Below are 18958 nucleotides of genomic sequence, written 5' to 3'. Positions count from 1 at the left end.
GCGGATGTCTGACCTCACTCCCGGGACCTTCGTCGCTGGATCCGTCGCACAGGGTAAGTAGGTCTGACCCTGTTCTTGTTTTGCAGGAAACTTTTTAAGCATAGCAGGGCTGCACAAGCGATCGCAGCCCTGCTATGCTAAAATACACTCCCCCATAGGCGGCGTCAAGTTGATCGCACGAGCAGCAAAAAGTTGCTATGTGCGATCAAATCGGAATGGCCCCCAGCATACAACCGCAGCCAGCTGCAGTTTTACTAAAATAGCAAAACTGCAGCTGAAGCTGAATAAGGTCCAATGTCTTCGCATTTTAACCTTTATGATATCTTTGGACATGTTTGCAGCTGTAAGCTTGTGAGCAGGGCGTTCTAGTCTTGTTTTATCACTTTATTTGTTCCCAGTTGTAAAACACTGCAGAGTATGCTTGAGCTGTAAAAATAAATGTAATAAATAAGTAGCAAACATGGCTGTGTAGGGAGACGTATTAGAAGCAGCAACATGGAGGTTATATTGAAACTTTATTGTAAGACTCCACTAGAGGAGACTATTGAAGTCTTCCATGGCACATTAATATCTCTCCTTGCTACATATATAGATAAAATACATAATAATACTACTATATTTCCGTGCTTAAATAAAAAATGGAATCCCTACCTGTCCTGAAATGACAATATAAATTGTGCCTCTTGTGATTCAGTTATTTTATATTGCAGTTGTTGAGAAACTTAGAGAAATGATGGAAGATGTAGACAATGCAATTTCTGCTTTTAAAGAAGAACAGCGGATAATGTAAGTTATTCAATCACATAAATTTTTCTTACCTTCAATTCTACTGCTATGTATAGCAATAACTGTGTTCTTTCATATTCTTTATAGTGTTCTATAAAGTAGTCCATTGTGTTTGGTAGATTTGGTAAATGTTATCATGGAAATACTTCCTCAAATGTAACACTTTTTCTCTAACGTCCTAGTGGATGCTGGGAACTCCGTAAGGACCATGGGGAATAGCGGGCTCCGAAGGAGGCTGGGCACTCTAGAAAGATCTTAGACTACCTGGTGTGCACTGGCTCCTCCCACTATGACCCTCCTCCAAGCCTCAGTTAGATTTCGTGCCCGGCCGAGGTTGGATGCACACTAGGGGCTCTCCTGAGCTCTTAGAAAGTTATAGTCTTAGAATTTGTTCTTTTCAGTGAGACCTGCTGGCAACAGGCTCACTGCAGCGAGGGACTAAGGGGAGAAGAAGCGAACTCGCCTGCTTGCAGCCGGATTGGGCTTCTTAGGCTACTGGACACCATTAGCTCCAGAGGGATCGACCGCAGGCCCAGCCTTGATGTTCGGTCCCGGAGCCGCGCCGCCGTCCCCCTTACAGAGCCAGAAGCAAGAAGATGGTCCGGAAAATCGGCGGCATGAAGACTCAGTCTTCACCAAGGTAGCGCACAGCACTGCAGCTGTGCGCCATTGCTCCTCTCACACACTTCATACTCCGGTCACTGAGGGTGCAGGGCGCTGGGGGGGGGCGCCCTGAGGCAGCAATAAAAACACCTTGGCTGGCAAAAATACCTCAATATATAGCCCCAGGGGCTATATATGAGGTAAATACCCCTGCCAGAAGTCCATAAAAAAACGGGAGAATAGGCCGCGAAAAAGGGGCGGAGCCTATCTCCTCAGCACACTGGCGCCATTTTCCCTCACAGCTCCGTTGGAGGGAAGCTCCCTGGCTCTCCCCTGCATACAAGGGTTAAAAAAAGAGAGAGGGGGCACTAAATTTAGGCGCAGTATACATTATATATATAGATATAAAGCTATAGGGGACATAACTCAGTTAGTCCCTGCAGTATATAGCGCTCTGGTGTGTGCTGGCATACTCTCACTCTGTCCCCCCAAAGGGCTTTTGTGGGTCCTGTCCTCGTTTAGAGCATTCCCTGTGTGTCTGCGGTGTGTCGGTACGGCTGTGTCGACATGTTGAATGAGGAGGCTTATATGGTGACGGAACAAAGGCCGATATATGTGATGTCGTCCCCTGTGGGGCCGACACCAGAGTGGATAGAGAGGTAAAAGGTATTAACCGACAGTGTCAACTCCTTACATAAAAGGGTGGATGACGTAACAGCTGTGGGACAGCCGGCTTCGCAGCCCGCGCCTGCCCAGGCGTCTCAAAGGCCATCAGGGGCTCAAAAACGCCCGCTCTCTCAGATGGCAGACACAGATGTCGACACGGAGTCTGACTCCAGTGTCGACAAGGTGGAGACATATACACAATCCAATCCGTGACTTGATCCCGGCAATAAAAAATGTGTTATACATTTCTGACTTTAACCTCTATAAATGGGTTTTAGGTTTGGGGAGAAAAAACAGGCAGTGTTTTGTTCCCCCATCAGATGAATAAATGGAGTGTGTGAAAAGCGTGGGTTCCCCCGTTAAGAAACTGGTAATTTATAAAAAGTTACTGATGGCGTACCCTTTCCCGCCGGGAGGATAAGTTACGCTGGGAGATATCCCCTAGGGTGGATAAGGCGCTCACACGTTTGTCAAAAAAAGGGGCACTGCCGTCTTAGGATACGGCCACTTTAATAGGTACCTGTTGATAAAAAAAAAAAAAAAAAAGGAGGCTATCCTGAAGTCTGTATTTACACACTCAGGTACTAGACTGAGACCTGCAGATAGTGCTGCTGCAGCGTGGTTGGTGACCCTGTCAAACAGGGATAATAGTTGGCAAACATAAAAACATATTAAAGACGTTGTCTTATATATGGGGGATGCACAGAGGGATATTTTGCCGGCTGGCATCCAAAATAAATGTAATGTCCATTCTGTCAGGAGGGTATTAGAGACCTGTCACTGGACAGGTGATGCTGACTTAAAAAGCGCATAGAGAGCCTTATAAGAGTGAGGAATTATTTGGGGATGGTCTCTGGGACCTCGTATCCACAGCAACTGCTGGGAAGAAATAATTTTACCTCAGGTTTCCTCACAGAAAAAGGTACAGTCCTTTCGGCTTCAGAAAAGCAAGCGGGTCAAATGGCGCTTCCTTTCTGTACAGAGACAAGGGTAGAGGGAAAAAGCTGCACCAGTCAGCCTGTTCCCAGAATCAAGATTCTTCCCCCGCCTCCTGTGAGTACACACCATGACGCGGGTGCTCCACAGGTGTAGCCAGGTACGGTGGGGGGCCGCCTCAAAAATTTCAGCAATTAGTGGGCTCGCTCACAGGTGGATCCCTGTTTCTTCCAAGTAGTATTTCAGGGGTACAAGCTGGAATTAGAGATGTCTCCCCCCAGCCGTTTCCTAAAATATGCCTTGCTGACAACTCCCTCAAGCAGGGAGGCTGTGCTAGAGGCAATTAATAAGCGGTATTCCCAGCAGGTAATACTCAAGGTGCCCCTACTTCAACAAGGACGGGGTTACTATTCCACACGGGTTGGGGTACCGAAACCGCATGGTTCGGTGTGACCCATTTTATATTTAAAATCCTTGAACATAAAAAAATTCAAGTTCAAGATGGAATCGCTCAGGGCGGTTATTGCAAGCCTGGACGAGGGGGATTACATGGTATCCCGGGACATCAAGGATGCTTACCTGCATGTCCCCATTTACCATCCTCGCCAGGAGTACCTCAGATTTGTGGTACAGGATTACCATTACCAAGTCCAGACACTGCCGTTTGGACTGTACATGGCACCGAGGGTGTTTTATCAAGGTAATGGCCGAAATGATGATACTCCTTCAAAAAAAGGGAGTTGTAATTATCCCGTAATTGGACAATCTCGTTATAAGGGCGAGGTCCAAGGAGCAGTTGGTAGTCGGGGTAGCACTATTTTGGAAAGTGCTACAACAGCATAGGTGGATTCTAAACAGTCCAAAGTCACAGCTGGTTCCTATGACACGTCTACTGTTCCTGGGGATGGTTCTGGACATAAACCAGAAATAGTGTTTCTCCCGGAGGAGAAAGCCAAGGAGTTGTCATCTCTAGTCAGAGACCTCCTGAAACCAAAATAGGTAGCGGTGCATCATTGCACGCGAGTCCTGGGAAAAATGGTAGCTTCTTACGAAGCAATCCCATTAGGCAGGTTCCATACAAGAACTTTTCAGAGGGACCTGTTGGACAAGTGGTCCGGATCGCATCTTCCGATGCATAGGCTGATAACCCTGTCTCCAAGGACCAGGGTATCTCTACTGTGGTGGCTGCAGAGTGCCCATCTTCAAGAGGGCCGCAGGTTCGGCATACAGGACTAGGTCCTAGTGACCATGGATTCCAGCCTTTGAGGCTGGGGGGCAGTCGCATAGGGAAGAAACTTCCAGGGACTTTGGTCAAGTCAGGTTATTTCCCTACACATAAATATTCTGGATCTGAGGGCCATTTACAATGCCCTGAGGCCAGCAAGGCCTCTGCTTCAAAACCAGCCGGTACTGATCCAATCAGACAACATCACGGCAGTCGCCCATGTAATCAACAGGGCGGCACAAAAAGCAGGATGGCGATGGCAGAAGCCACAAGGATTCTCCGATAGGCGGAAAATCATGTGTTAGCACTGTCAGCAGTGTTCATTCCCGGAGTGGACAACTGGGAAGCAGATCTTCTCAACAGACACGACCTCCACCCGGGAGAATGGGGACTTCCTCCAGAAGTCTTCCAATAGGATTGTACACCATTGGGAAAGGCCACAGGTGGACATGATGGCGTCCCGCCTTAACAAAAAGCTATAAAAGATATTGCTCCAGGTCAAGGGACCCTCAGGCGATAGCTATGGACGCTCTGGTAACACCGTGGGTGTACCAGTCGGTTCAGGTGTTCTCCCCTCTGCCTCTCATACCAAAGGTACTGAGAATAATAAGAAGGCGAGGAGTAAGAACGATACTCGTGGATGGCCAAGAAGAGCTTGGTACCCAGAACTTCAAGAATTTATATCAGAGGACCAATGGCCTCTGCCACTCAGTCAGGACCTGCGGCAGCAGGGGCCCTGTCTGTTCCAAGACTTACCGCGGCTGCGTTTGACGGCATGGCGGTTGAACGCCGGATCCTGAAGGAAAAGGGTATTCCGGAGGAAGTAATTCCTACGCTTACTAAAGCCAGGAAAGAGGTTACAGCAACTCATTATCACCGCATATGGCGAAAATATGTTGCATGGTGTGAGGCCGAAAGGGCCCCAACAGAGGAATTTCAACTAGGTCGATTTCTGCATTTCCTGCAAGCAGGAGTGACTATGGGCCTTAAATTGGGTTCCATTAAGGTACAGATCTCGGCTCTGTCGATTTTCTTTCAAAAAAGAACTAGCTTCAGTACCTGAAGTTCAGACATTATAAAAGGAGTGCTGCATAGTCAGCCCCCGTTTGTGCCTCCTGTGGCACCTTGGGATCTCAACGTGGTGTTGAGTTTTCTTAAAATCACTTTGGTTTGAACCACTAAAAACCGTGGATCTGAAATATCTCACATGGAAGGTGGTTATGTTATTGGCCTTGGCTTCTGCCAGGCGAGTATCAGAATTGGCGGCTTTGTCTTGTAAAAGCCCTTATTTGATTTTCCATATGGATAGGGCAGAATTGAGGACTCGTCCCCAGTTTCTCCCTAAGGTGGTGTCAGCGTTTCACCTGAACCAGCCTATTGTGGTGCCTGCGGCTACTAAGGATTTGGAGGACTCCAAGTTGCTAGACGTTGTCAGGGCCCTGAAAATATATGTTTCCAGGACGGCTGGAGTCAGAAAATCTGACTCGCTGTTTATCCTATATGCACCCAACAAGCTGGGTGCTCCTGCTTCTAAGCAGACTATTGCTCGTTGGATTTGTAGTACAATTCAGCTTGCACATACTGTGGCAGGCCTGCCACAGCAAAAATCTGTCAATGCCCATTCCACAAGGAAGGTGGGCTCATCTTGGGCGGCTGCCCGAGGGGTCTCGGCTTTACAACTTTGCCGAGCAGCTACTTGGTCAGGAGCAAACACGTTTGCAAAATTCTACAAATTTGATACCCTGGCTGAGGAGGACCTGGAGTTCTCTCATTCGGTGCTGCAGAGTCATCCGCACTCTCCCGCCCGTTTGGGAGCTTTGGTATAATCCCCATGGTCCTTACGGAGTTCCCAGCATCCACTAGGACGTTAGAGAAAATAAGAATTTACTCACCGGTAATTCTATTTCTCGTAGTCCGTAGTGGATGCTGGGCGCCCATCCCAAGTGCGGTTTATCTGCATTACTTGTACATAGTTATTGTTAACTAAATCGGGTTATTGTTGAGCCATCTGTTGAGAGGCTCTATTGTTTCATACTGTTAACTGTGTTTCATATCACGAGTTGTACGGTGTGATTGGTGTGGCTGGTATGAGTCTTACCCGGGATTCAAAATCCTTCCTTATTGTGTATGCTCGTCCGGGCACGGTACCTAACTGAGGCTTGGAGGAGGGTCATAGTGGGAGGAGCCAGTGCACACCAGGTAGTCTAAGATCTTTCTAGAGTGCCCAGCCTCCTTCGGAGCCCGCTATTCCCCATGGTCCTTACGGAGTTCCCAGCATCCACTACGGACTACGAGAAATAGAATTACCGGTGAGTAAATTCTTATTTTTTTTAGATTTTCTCTAAGGAAAGTTACCCTTAGAAAATACCAAGAACAGAGAAACAAGGGATATGGGCCCTCATTCCGAGTTGTTCGCTCGCTGCTATTTTTAGCAGAATTGCTAATAGGCTAAAATCCGGCAGTTCTGCGCATGCAAGTATTTTTACACAAAACTATGCAATTTCACTCACGGGCGAACAAAGCTTTTCAATCGCTCTGCTGATCGTAGTGTGATTGACAGGAAGTGGGTGTTTCTGGGCGGAAACTGGCAGTTTTCAGGGAGTGTGCTAAAAAACGCAGGCGTGCCAGGTAAAAACGCAGGAGTGGCTGGAGAAACGGAGTGGCTGGCCGGACGCTGGGCGTGTTTGTGACGTCAAACCAGGAACTAAACGGACTGAGGTGATCGCAATCTAGGAGTAGGTCTGGAGCTACTCAGAAACTGCAAGGAAATACTTAATAGCAGAATTGCTAATCTATCGTTAGCAATTCTGCTATGCTAAGATACACTCCCAGAGGGCGGCGGCTTTGTGTTTGCATTTCTGCTAAAAGTAGCTAGCGAGCCAACAACTCGAAATGAGGGCCATGGTAAATAGTGCACAGTTTAATGATGGACTTGGGTCTTATATGTCGAAGTCGGAAAATATTTCAGTACACACATCATGTACAAACTACACACAGATGGCCTCCGTGCGCGTACTTGTTCTGCCGTGCGTGCGCATATTCGCAATTTGCGTATGGTCGCTCCCGCGGTCCTGCGTATTAGCGCGTGGTATGAGTATTTACGGTAGTATTTGTAATCGCATGGAAAAGCCATAAAAACACATTACATATTTAATCCAAATAGTGCACAATGTACACATAGTCTCCCTGCACCACACCAGCGAGTTACACTTGTTTAAATGGTATAGGAACAAAGGGATTCACCTTTACAGTACAGGAGGGGACAGAACTAGGTTATAAGGTGGTGTTTGGTATCCAGCTGTAGGGTATTTTAAGACCAATATTCCGGTGTTAGTTTGCAGAAGATCACACGCTCCTGAGGATAGTTATGCGCAGGAGCAGAATATAAATATTAACTGTATTTACTGTACACTTGATATGCGGCTGGAACCCAGAGGATAACATCTGCAACTGCACCTGGACCAGACATCGCCCACCTATTCAAACTGACCTATGACCTCTCCTGTACTGTAAATGACCATCCCTGTGTCCAATGGACAAAGAGATTACAGTTCCCATTGTGTTAGGTTTTGGACAAATGTATAAATAGCCAGCTGCGGGCCAGGTCACTCTCTCAAATCTCTGAAGATCATCTACCTTGATGAATGAGGACCGGACCGGGAAGCGCAGGCGAAACCAAATGTATGTTCCATTGACTGTAGCCTTTTTCTCTGATTGTATTGTATTATCATTGTAACCCCCTGCTAGTAAAGATAACCGTTGTGGGTTGGACCTCAACATAGTTTTTGAATTACAATTGGTGTCGTGTCCCATTTCTCTGACGTCCTAGTGGATGCTGGGAACTCCGAAAGGACCATGGGGAATAGCGGCTCCGCAGGAGACTGGGCACAAAAGTAAAAGCTTTAGGACTAGCTGGTGTGCACTGGCTCCTCCCCCTATGACCCTCCTCCAAGCCTCAGTTAGATTTTTGTGCCCGAACGAGAAGGGTGCAATCTAGGTGGCTCTCCTGAGCTGCTTAGAGTAAAAGTTTAAATTAGGTTTTTTATTTTCAGTGAGTCCTGCTGGCAACAGGCTCACTGCATCGAGGGACTAAGGGGAGAAGAAGCGAACTCACCTGCGTGCAGAGTGGATTGGGCTTCTTAGGCTACTGGACATTAGCTCCAGAGGGACGATCACAGGCCCAGCCATGGATGGGTCCCAGAGCCGCGCCGCCGTCCCCCTTACAGAGCCAGAAGAGCAGAAGAGGTCCGGAAAATCGGCGGCAGAAGACGTCCTGTCTTCAATAAGGTAGCGCACAGCACCGCAGCTGTGCGCCATTGCTCTCAGCACACTTCACACTCCGGTCACTGAGGGTGCAGGGCGCTGGGGGGGGCGCCCTGAGACGCAATAAAAATACCTTAGATGGCAAAAAATACATCACATATAGCTCCTGGGCTATATGGATGCATTTAACCCCTGCCAGAATACATAGAAAAACGGGAGATAAGGCCGCCGATAAGGGAGCCGAGCCTATCTCCTCAGCACACTGGCGCCATTTTCCCTCACAGCTCCGTTGGAGGGAAGCTCCCTGGCTCTCCCCTGCAGTCACTACACTACAGAAGGGTTAAAAAAGAGAGGGGGGGCACTAATTACGCGCAGTATTAAAGATACAGCAGCTATAAGGGGAAAAACACTTATATAAGGTTATCCCTGTATATATATAGCGCTCTGGTGTGTGCTGGCAAACTCTCCCTCTGTCTCCCCAAAGGGCTAGTGGGGTCCTGTCCTCTATCAGAGCATTCCCTGTGTGTGTGCTGTATGTCGGTACGTTTGTGTCGACATGTATGAGGAGAAAAATGATGTGGAGACGGAGCAGATTGCCTGTAATAGTGATGTCACCCCCTAGGGGGTCGACACCTGAGTGGATGAACTGTTGGAAGGAATTACGTGACAGTGTCAGCTCTGTATAAAAGACAGTGGTTGACATGAGACAGCCGGCTACTCAGCTTGTGCCTGTCCAGACGTCTCATAGGCCGTCAGGGGCTCTAAAGCGCCCGTTACCTCAGATGGCAGATATAGACGCCGACACGGATACTGACTCCAGTGTCGACGGTGAAGAGACAAATGTGACTTCCAGTAGGGCCACACGTTACATGATTGAGGCAATGAAAAATGTTTTACACATTTCTGATAATACGAGTACCACCAAATAGGGGTATTATGTTCGGTGAGGAAAAACTACCTATAGTTTTCCTGAATCTGAGAAATTAAATGAGGTGTGTGATGATGCGTGGGTTTCCCCCGATAACAACTGATAATTTCTAAAATGTTATTGGCATTATATCCTTTCCCGCCAGAGGTTAGGGTGCGTTGGGAAACACCCCCTAGGGTGGATAAAGCGCTCACACACTTGTAAGGGCTCTACCCTCTCCTGAGATGGCCGCCCTTAAGGATCCTGCTGATAGAAAGCAGGAGGGTATCCTAAAATGTATATACACACATACTGGTGTTATACTGCGACCAGCAATCGCCTCAGCCTGGATGTGCAGTGCTGGGTTGGCGTGGTCGGATTCCCTGACTGAAAATATTGATACCCTAGATAGGGACAGTATATTTTTGCCTATAGAGCATTTAAAAGATGCATTTCTATATATGCGTGATGCACAGCGGAATATTTGCCGACTGGCATCAAGTCTAAGTGCGTTGTCCATTTCTACCAGTAGAGGGTTATGGACACGACAGTGGTCAGGTGATGCGGATTTCAAACGGCATTTGGAAGTATTGCCTTATTAAGGGGAGGAGTTATTTGGGGTCGGTCTTTCAGACCTGGTGGTCACGGCAACAGCTGGGAAATCCACGTTTGTACCCCAGGTCGCCTCTCAACATGAGAAGACGCCGTATTATCAGGCGCAGTCTTTTCGTGGACAAGCGGGCAAAAGGTTCCTCATTTCTGCCCCGTGACAGAGGGAGAGGAAAAAGGCTGCAGAAATCAGCCAGTTCCCAGGAACAGAAACCCTCTCCCGCCTCTGCCAAGCCCTCAGTATGACGCTGGGGCTTTACAAGCAGAATCAGGCACGGTGGGGGGCCCGTCTCAATGAATTTCAGCGCGCAGTGGGCTCACTCGCAAGTAGACCCCTGGATCCTTCAGGTGATATCTCAGGGGTACAAATTGGAATTCGAGACGTCTCCCCCTCGCCGTTTCCTAAAGTCGGCTTTACCGACGTCTCCTTCTGACAGGGAGACAGTTTTGGAAGCCATTCACAAGCTGTATTCCCAGCAGGTGATAATCAAGGTACCCCTCCTGCAACAGGGAACGGGGTATTATTCCACACTGTTGTGGTACCGAAGCCGGACGGCTCGGTGAGACCGATTCTAAATCTAAAATCTTTGAACACTTACATACAGAGGTTCAAATTCAAGATTGAGTCACTCAGAGCAGTGATTGCGAACCTGGAAGAAGGGGACTACATGATGTCTCGGGACATCAAGGATGCTTACCTTTATGTCCAAATTTACCCTTCTCACCAAGGGTACCTCAGGTTTATGGTACAGAACTGTCACTATCAGTTCAGACGTTGCCGTATGGATGGTCCACGGCACCCCGGGTCTTTACCAAGGTAATGGCCGAAATGATGATATTCCTTCGAAGGAAGGGAATTTTAGTTATCCCTTACTTGGACGATTCCCTGATAAGGGTAAGATCCAGGGAACAGTTGGAGGTCGGTGTAGCACTATCTCAGGTAGTGTTGCGGCAGCACGATTGGATTCTCAATATTCCAAAATCGCAGCTGGTTCCGACGACTCGTCTTCTGTTCCTAGGGATGATCCTGGACACAGTCCAGAAAAAGGTGTTTCTCCCGGAGGAGAAAGCCAGGGAGTTATCCGAGCTAGTCAGGAACCTCCTAAAACCGAGCCAAGTCTCAGTGCATCAATGCACAAGGGTTCTGGGTAAAATGGTGGCTTCCTACGAAGCAATCCCATTCGGCAGATTCCACGCAAGAACTTTCCAGTGGGACCTGCTGGACAAATGGTCCGGGTCGCATCTTCAGATGCATCAGCGGATAACCCTGTCACCAAGAACAAGGGTGTCCCTCCTGTGGTGGTTGCAGAGTGCTCATCTTCTAGAGGGCCGCAGATTCGGCATTCAGGACTGGGTCCTGGTGACCACGGATGCCAGCCTGCGAGGCTGGGGAGCAGTCACACATTGAAGGAATTTCCAGGGCTTATGGTCAAGCCTGGAGACATCACTTCACATAAATATCCTGAAGCTAAGGGCCATTTACAATGCTCTAAGCTTAGCAAGACCTCTGCTTCAAGGTCAGCCGGTGTTGATCCAGTCGGACAACATCACGGCAGTCACCCACGTAAACAGACAGGGTGGCACAAGAAGCAGGAGGGCAATGGCAGAAGCTGCAAGGATTCTTCGCTGGGCGGAAAATCATGTGATAGCACTGTCAGCAATTCCGGGAGTGGACAACTGGGAAGCAGACTTCCTCAGCAGACACGACCTCCACCCGGGAGAGTGGGGACTTCACCCAGAAGTCTTCCACATGATTATAAACCGTTGGGAAAAACTCGACAGGTATTGCGCCAGGTCAAGGGACCCTCAGGCAATAGCTGTAGACGCTCTGGTAACACCGTGGGTGTACCAGTCAGTGTATGTGTTCCCTCATCTGCCTCTCATACCCAAGGTACTGAGATTGATAAGATGGAGAGGAGTAAGCACTATATTCGTGGCTCCGGATTGGCCAAGAAGGACTTGGTAACCGGAACTTCAAAAGATGCTCACGGAGGATCCGTGGCCTCTACCTCTAAGAAGGGACCTGCTTCAGCAAGGACCCTGTCTGTTCCAAGACTTACCGCGACTGCGTTTGACGGCATGGCGGTTGAACGCCGGATCCTGAAGGAAAAAAGGCATTCCGGATGAAGTCATCCCTATCCTGATCAAAGCCAGGAAGGATGTAACCGCAAAACATTATCACCGCATTTGGCGAAAATATGTTGCGTGGTGCGAGGCCAGTAAGGCCCGACGGAGGAAATTCAACTGGGTCGATTCCTACATTTCCTGCAAACAGGAGTGTCTATGGGCCTGAAATTGGGGTCCATTAATGTTCAAATTTCGGCCCTGTCAATTTTCTTCCAAAAAGAACTAGCTTCAGTCCCTGAAGTTCAGACGTTGTAAAAGGGGTACTGCATATACAGCCTCCTTTTGTGCCTCCAGTGGCACCTTGGGATCTCAATGTAGTTTTTGGGTTCCAAAAAGTCACATTGGTTTGAACCACTTAAATCTGTGGAGTTAAAATATCTCACATGGAAAGTGGTCATGCTGTTGGCCCTGGCCTGGGCCAGGCGCGTGTCAGAATTGGCGGCTTTATCCTGTAAAAGCCCTTATCTGATTTTCCATTCGGACAGGGCGGAATTGAGGACTCGTCCTCAGTTTCTCCCTAAGGTGGTTTCAGCGTTTCACCTGAACCAACCTATTGTGGTGCCTGCGGCTACTAGGGACTTGGAGGACTCCAAGTTGCTAGACGTTGTCAGGGCCCTGAAAATATATGTTTCCAGGACGGCTGGAGTCAGAAAATCTGACTCGCTGTTTATCCTGTATGCACCCAACAAGCTGGGTGCTCCTGCTTCTAAGCAGACTATTGCTCGTTGGATTTGTAGTACAATTCAGCTTGCACATTCTGTGGCAGGCCTGCCACAGCCAAAAATCTGTAAATGCCCACTCGACAAGGAAGATGGGCTCATCTTGGGCGGCTGCCCGAGGGGTCTCGGCTTTACAACTTTGCCGAGCAGCTACTTGGTCAGGAGCAAATACGTTTGTAAAAATTCTACAAAATTGATACCCTGGCTGAGGAGGACCTGGAGTTCTCTCATTTGGTGCTGCAGAGTCATCCGCACTCTCCCGCCCGTTTGGGAGCTTTGGTATAATCCCCATGGTCCTTTCGGAGTTCCCAGCATCCACTAGGACGTCAGAGAAAATAAGAATTTACTTACCGATAATTCTATTTCTCATAGTCCGTAGTGGATGCTGGGCGCCCATCCCAAGTGCGGATTGTCTGCAATACTTGTACATAGTTACAAAAATCGGGTTATTATTGTTGTGAGCCATCTTTTCAGAGGCTCCTCTGTTATCATGCTGTTAACTGGGTTCAGATCACAGGTTGTACGGTGTGATTGGTGTGGCTGGTATGAGTCTTACCCGGGATTCAAAATCCTTCCTTATTGTGTACGCTCGTCCGGGCACAGTATCCTAACTGAGGCTTGGAGGAGGGTCATAGGGGGAGGAGCCAGTGCACACCAGCTAGTCCTAAAGCTTTTACTTTTGTGCCCAGTCTCCTGCGGAGCCGCTATTCCCCATGGTCCTTTCGGAGTTCCCAGCATCCACTACGGACTATGAGAAATAGAATTATCGGTAAGTAAATTCTTATTTTCCTTGCTAAGGTTTAAAGTGTATTTACAGCCACTCGGGCTGCTGAATTGTGCGATCAGCGTGTAGGCCTGTGTACGCAAACTGTGTAGTCACTACGCCCTTTCGGCGTACGTACGCAGAGTGCGTACACGGCACGATCTTGTGTACGTAAGGCATTGTCTCTGAAGGCCCAATCTACAAGTTCGGAGGGGTCTTCCTGGGCGGCTGCCCATGGTGTCTCGGCCTTACAAATATGCCGGACTGCTACCTGGTCGGGACAGAACACCTTTGTGAAGTTCTACAAGTTTGCTACCCTGGCCAAAGAGGATACCTAGTTTGGGCAGGCGGTGCTGCAGATGTCTCTGCACGTTCCCGCCCGTTCTGGAAGCTTTGGGACACCAAAGAGGATACCCAGTTTGGGCAGGTGGTGCTGCAGATGTCTCCGCACGTTCCCGCCCGTTCTGGAAGCTTTGGGACATCCCCATCGTACTAATGTGTCCCCAATATCCCTTATGGATGCTAGAGAAAAATAAGAATTTACTTACCGATAATTCTATTTCTCGTAGTCCGTAGTGGATGCTGGGGACTCCGTAAGGACCATGGGGAATAGCGGCTCCGCAGGAGACTGGGCACAAAAGTAAAGCTTTAGAACTACCTGGTGTGCACTGGCTCCTCCCCCTATGACCCCCCTCCAAGCCTCAGTTAGGATACTGTGCCCGGACGAGCGTACACAATAAGGAAGGATTTTGAATCCCGGGTAAGACTCATACCAGCCACACCAATCACACCATATAACTTGTGATCTAAACCCAGTTAACAGCATGATAACAGAGGAGCCTCTAGAAAAGATGGCTCACTACAGCAATAACCCGATTTTTTTGGTAACAATAACTATGTACCAGTATTGCAGACAATCCGCACTTGGGATGGGCGCCCAGCATCCACTACGGACTACGAGAAATAGAATTATCGGTAAGTAAATTCTTATTTTCACTAACGTCCTAAGTGGATGCTGGGGACTCCGTAAGGACCATGGGGATTATACCAAAGCTCCCAAACGGGCGGGAGAGTGCGGATGACTCTGCAGCACCAAATGAGAGAACTCCAGGTCCTCCTCAGCCAGGGTTCAAATTTGTAGAATTTTACAAACGTATTTGCTCCTGACCAAGTAGCTGCTCGGCAAAGTTGTAAAGCCGAGACCCCTCGGGCAGCCGCCCAAGATGAGCCCACCTTCCTTGTGGAATGGGCTTTTACAGATTTTGGCTGTGGCAGGCCTGCCACAGAATGTGCAAGCTGAATTGTACTACAAATCCAACGAGCAATAGTCTGCTTAGAAGCAGGAGCACCCAGCTTGTTGGGTGCATACAGAATAAACAACGAGTCAGATTTTCTGACTCCCGCCGTCCTGGAAACCTATATTTCCAGGGCTCTGACAACGTCTAGCAACTTGGAGTCCTCCAAGTCCCTAGTAGCCGCAGGCACCACAATAGGTTGATTCAGGTGAAACGCTGAAAACCACCTCAGGGAGAAACTGAGGACAAGTCCTCAATTCCGCCCTGTCCGAATGGAAAATCAGATGAGGGCTTTTACAGGATAAAGCCGACAATTCTGACACGCACCTGGCCCAGGCCAGGGCCAACAGCATGACCACTTTCCATGTGAGATATTTTAACTCCACATATTTAAGTGGTTCAAACCAATGTGACTTTTGGAACCCAAAAACTACATTTAGATCCCAAGGTGCCACTGGAGGCACAAAAGGAGGCTGTATATACAGTACCCCTTTCACAAGCGTCTGAACTTCAGGGACTGAAGCTAGTTCTTTTTGGAAGAAAATTGACAGGGCCGAAATTTGAACCTTAATGGACCCCCATTTCAGGCCCATAGACACTCCTGTTTGCAGGAAATGTAGGAATCGACCTAGTTGAAAATTCCTCCGTCGGGGCCTTACTGGCCTCGCACCACGCAACATATTTTCGCCAAATGCGGTGGTAATGTTTTGCGGTTATATCTTTCCTGGCTTTCATCAGGATAGGAATGACTTCATCCGGAATGCCTTTCTCCTTCAGGATCCGGCGTTCAACCGCCATGCCGTCAAACGCAGCCGCGGTAAGTCTTGGAACAGACAGGGTCCTTGCTGGAGCAGGTCCCTTCTTAGAGGTAGAGGCCACGGATCTTTCGTGAGCATCTCTTGAAGTTCCGGTTACCAAGTCCATCTTGGCCAATTCGGAGCCACGAATATAGTGCTTACTCCTCTCCATCTTATAATTCTCAGTACCTTGGGTATGAGAGGCAGAGGAGGGAACACATACACTGACCGGTACACCCACTGTGTTACCAGAGCGTCTACAGCTATTGCCTGAGGGTCCCTTGACCTGGCGCAATACTTGTCGAGTTTTATAAACATGTGGAAGACTTCTGGGTGAAGTCCCCACTCTCCCGGGTGGAGGTCGACTTCCCAGATGTCCACTCCCGGAATGAATATTGCTGACAGTGCTATCACATGATTTTTCGCCCAGCGAAGAATCCTTGCAGCTTCTGCCATTGCCCTCCTGCTTCTTGTGTCACCCTGTCTGTTTACGTGGGTGACTGCCGTGATGTTGTCCGAATGGATCAACTCCGGGTGACCTTGAAGCAGAGGTCTTGCTGCGCTTAGAGCATTGTAAATGGCCCTTAGCTTCAGGATATTTATGTGAAGTGATGTCTCCAGGCTTGATCATAAGCTCTGGAAATTCCTTCCCTGTGTGACTGCTCCCCAGCCTCGCAGGCTGGCATCCGTGGTCACCAGGACCCAGTCCTGAATGTGCGGCCCTCTAGAAGATGAGCACTCTGCAACCACCACAGGAGAGACACCCTTGTGCTTGGTGCCAGGGTTATCCGCTGATGCATCTGAAGATGCGACCCGCACCATTTGTCTAGCAGGTCCCACTGGAAAGTTCTTGCGTGGAATCTGCCGAATGGGATTGCTTCATAGGAAGCCACCATTTTTCCCAGAACCATTTCATTGATGTACTGAGACTTGGCTCGGTTATAGGAGGTTCCCGACTAGCTCGGATAACTCCCTGACTTTCTCCTCCGGGAGAAACACCTTTTTCTGGACTGTGTCCAGGATCATCCCTAGGAACAGAAGACGAGTCGTCGGAATCAGCTGCGATTTTGGAATATTGAGAATCCAATCGTGCTGCCGCAACACTACCTGAGATAGTGCTACACCGACCTCCAACTGTTCCCTGGATCTTACCCTTATCAGGGAATCGTCCAAGTAAGGGATAACTAAAATTCCCTTCCTTCGAAGGAGTATCATCATTTCGGCCATTACCTTAGTAAAGACCCAGGGTGCCGTGGACCATCCATACGGCAGCGTCTGAAACTGATAGTGACAGTTCTGTACCATAAACCTGAGGTACCCTTGGTGAGAAGGGTAAATTGGGACATGAAGGTAAGCATCCTTGATGTCCCGAGACATCATGTAGTCCCCTTCTTCCAGGTTCGCAATCACTGCTCTGAGTGACTCAATCTTGAATTTGAACCTCCGTATGTAAGTGTTCAAGATTTTAGATTTAGAATCGGTCTCACCGAGCCGTCCGGCTTCGGTACCACAACCGTGTGGAATAATACCCCGTTCCAGGAGGGGTACCTTGATTATCACCTGCTGGGAATACAGCTTGTGAATGGCTTCCAAAACTGCCTCCCTGTCAGAAGGAGACATCGGTAAAGCCGACTTTAGGAAACGGCGAGGGGGAGACGTCTCGAATTCCAATTTGTACCCCTGAGATATCACCTGAAGGATCCAGGGGTCTACTTGCGAGTGAGCCCACTGCGCGCTGAAATTCATTGAGACGGGCCCCCACCGTGCCTGGTTCTGCTTGTAAAGCCCCAGCGTCATACTGAGGGCTTGGCAGAGGCGGGAGAGGGCTTCTGTTCCTGGGAACTGGCTGATTTCTGCAGCCTTTTTTCCTCTCCCTCTGTCACGGGGCAGAAATGAGGAACCTTTCGCCCGCTTGCCCACGAAAAGACTGCGCCTGATAATACGGCGTCTTCTTATGTTGAGAGGCGACCTGGGGTACAAACGTGGATTTCCCAGCTGTTGCCGTGGCCACCAGGTCTGAAAGACCGACCCCAAATAACTCCTCCCCTTAATAAGGCAATACTTCCAAATGCCGTTTGGAATCCGCATCACCTGACCACTGTCGTGTCCATAACCCTCTACTGGCAGAAATGGACAACGCACTTAGACTTGATGCCAGTCGGCAAATATTCCGCTGTGCATCACGCATATATAGAAATGCATCTATTAAATGCTCTATAGGCAATAATATATCAATATTTTCAGTCAGGGAATCCGACCACGCCAACCCAGCACTGCACATCCAGGCTGAGGCGATTGCTGGTCGCAGTATAACACCAGTATGTGTGTAAATACATTTTAGGATACCCTCCTGCTTTCTATCAGCAGGAACCTTAAGGGCGGCCATCTCAGGAGAGGGTAGAGCCCTTGTTCTTACAAGCGTGTGAGCGCTTTATCCACCCTAGGGGGTGTTTCCCAACACACCCTAACCTCTGGCGGGAAAGGATATAATGCCAATAACATTTTAGAAATTATCAGTTGTTATCGGGGGAAACCCACGCTTCATCACACACCTCATTTAATTTCTCAGATTCAGGAAAACTACAGGTAGTTTTTCCTCACCGAACATAATACCCCTTTTTGGTGGTACTCGTATTATCAGAAATGTGTAAAACATTTTTCATTGCCTCAATCATGTAACGTGTGGCCCTACTGGAAGTCACATTTGTCTCTTCACCGTCGACACTGGAGTCAGTATCCGTGTCGGCGTCTATATCTGCCATCTGAGGTAACGGGCGCTTTAGAGCCCCTGACGGCCTATGAGACGTCTGGACAGGCACAAGCTGAGTAGCCGGCTGTCTAATGTCAACCACTGTCTTTTATACAGAGCTGACACTGTCACGTAATTCCTTCCAACAGTTCATCCACTCAGGTGTCGACCCCCTAGGGGGTGACATCACTATTACAGGCAATCTGCTCCGTCTCCACATCATTTTTCTCCTCATACATGTCGACACAAACGTACCGACATACAGCACACACACAGGGAATGCTCTGATAGAGGACAGGACCCCACTAGCCCTTTGGGGAGACAGAGGGAGAGTTTGCCAGCACACACCAGAGCGCTATATATATATATACAGGGATAACCTTATATAAGTGTTTTTCCCCTTATAGCTGCTGTATCTTTTAATACTGCGCGTAATTAGTGCCCCCCTCTCTTTTTTAACCCTTTCTGTAGTGTAGTGACTGCAGGGGAGAGCCAGGGAGCTTCCCTCCAACG

At 48.7% G+C, this 18958-nt stretch overlaps 1 protein-coding gene across 2 annotated transcripts in view; it reads left to right on the top strand.

Annotated features, from left to right (window-relative positions):
• Nucleotides 1-18958, top strand: part of CCDC112 (coiled-coil domain containing 112) — a 74380-nt gene that overhangs the window by 32966 nt on the left and 22456 nt on the right. For both annotated transcript variants that reach the window (XM_063964152.1, XM_063964153.1), the window contains exon 5: nucleotides 711-786. In XM_063964152.1, the coding sequence (XP_063820222.1) occupies nucleotides 711-786 (76 nt within the window). The remainder of the gene's footprint in view (nucleotides 1-710; nucleotides 787-18958) is intronic.

The sequence above is a fragment of the Pseudophryne corroboree genome, chromosome 1 (assembly GCF_028390025.1).
Source record: "Pseudophryne corroboree isolate aPseCor3 chromosome 1, aPseCor3.hap2, whole genome shotgun sequence".
Lineage (NCBI taxonomy): Eukaryota > Metazoa > Chordata > Amphibia > Anura > Myobatrachidae > Pseudophryne > Pseudophryne corroboree.
Note: the sequence above shows the minus strand (reverse complement) of the source record. Positions and strands in the feature narration are given on the sequence as shown.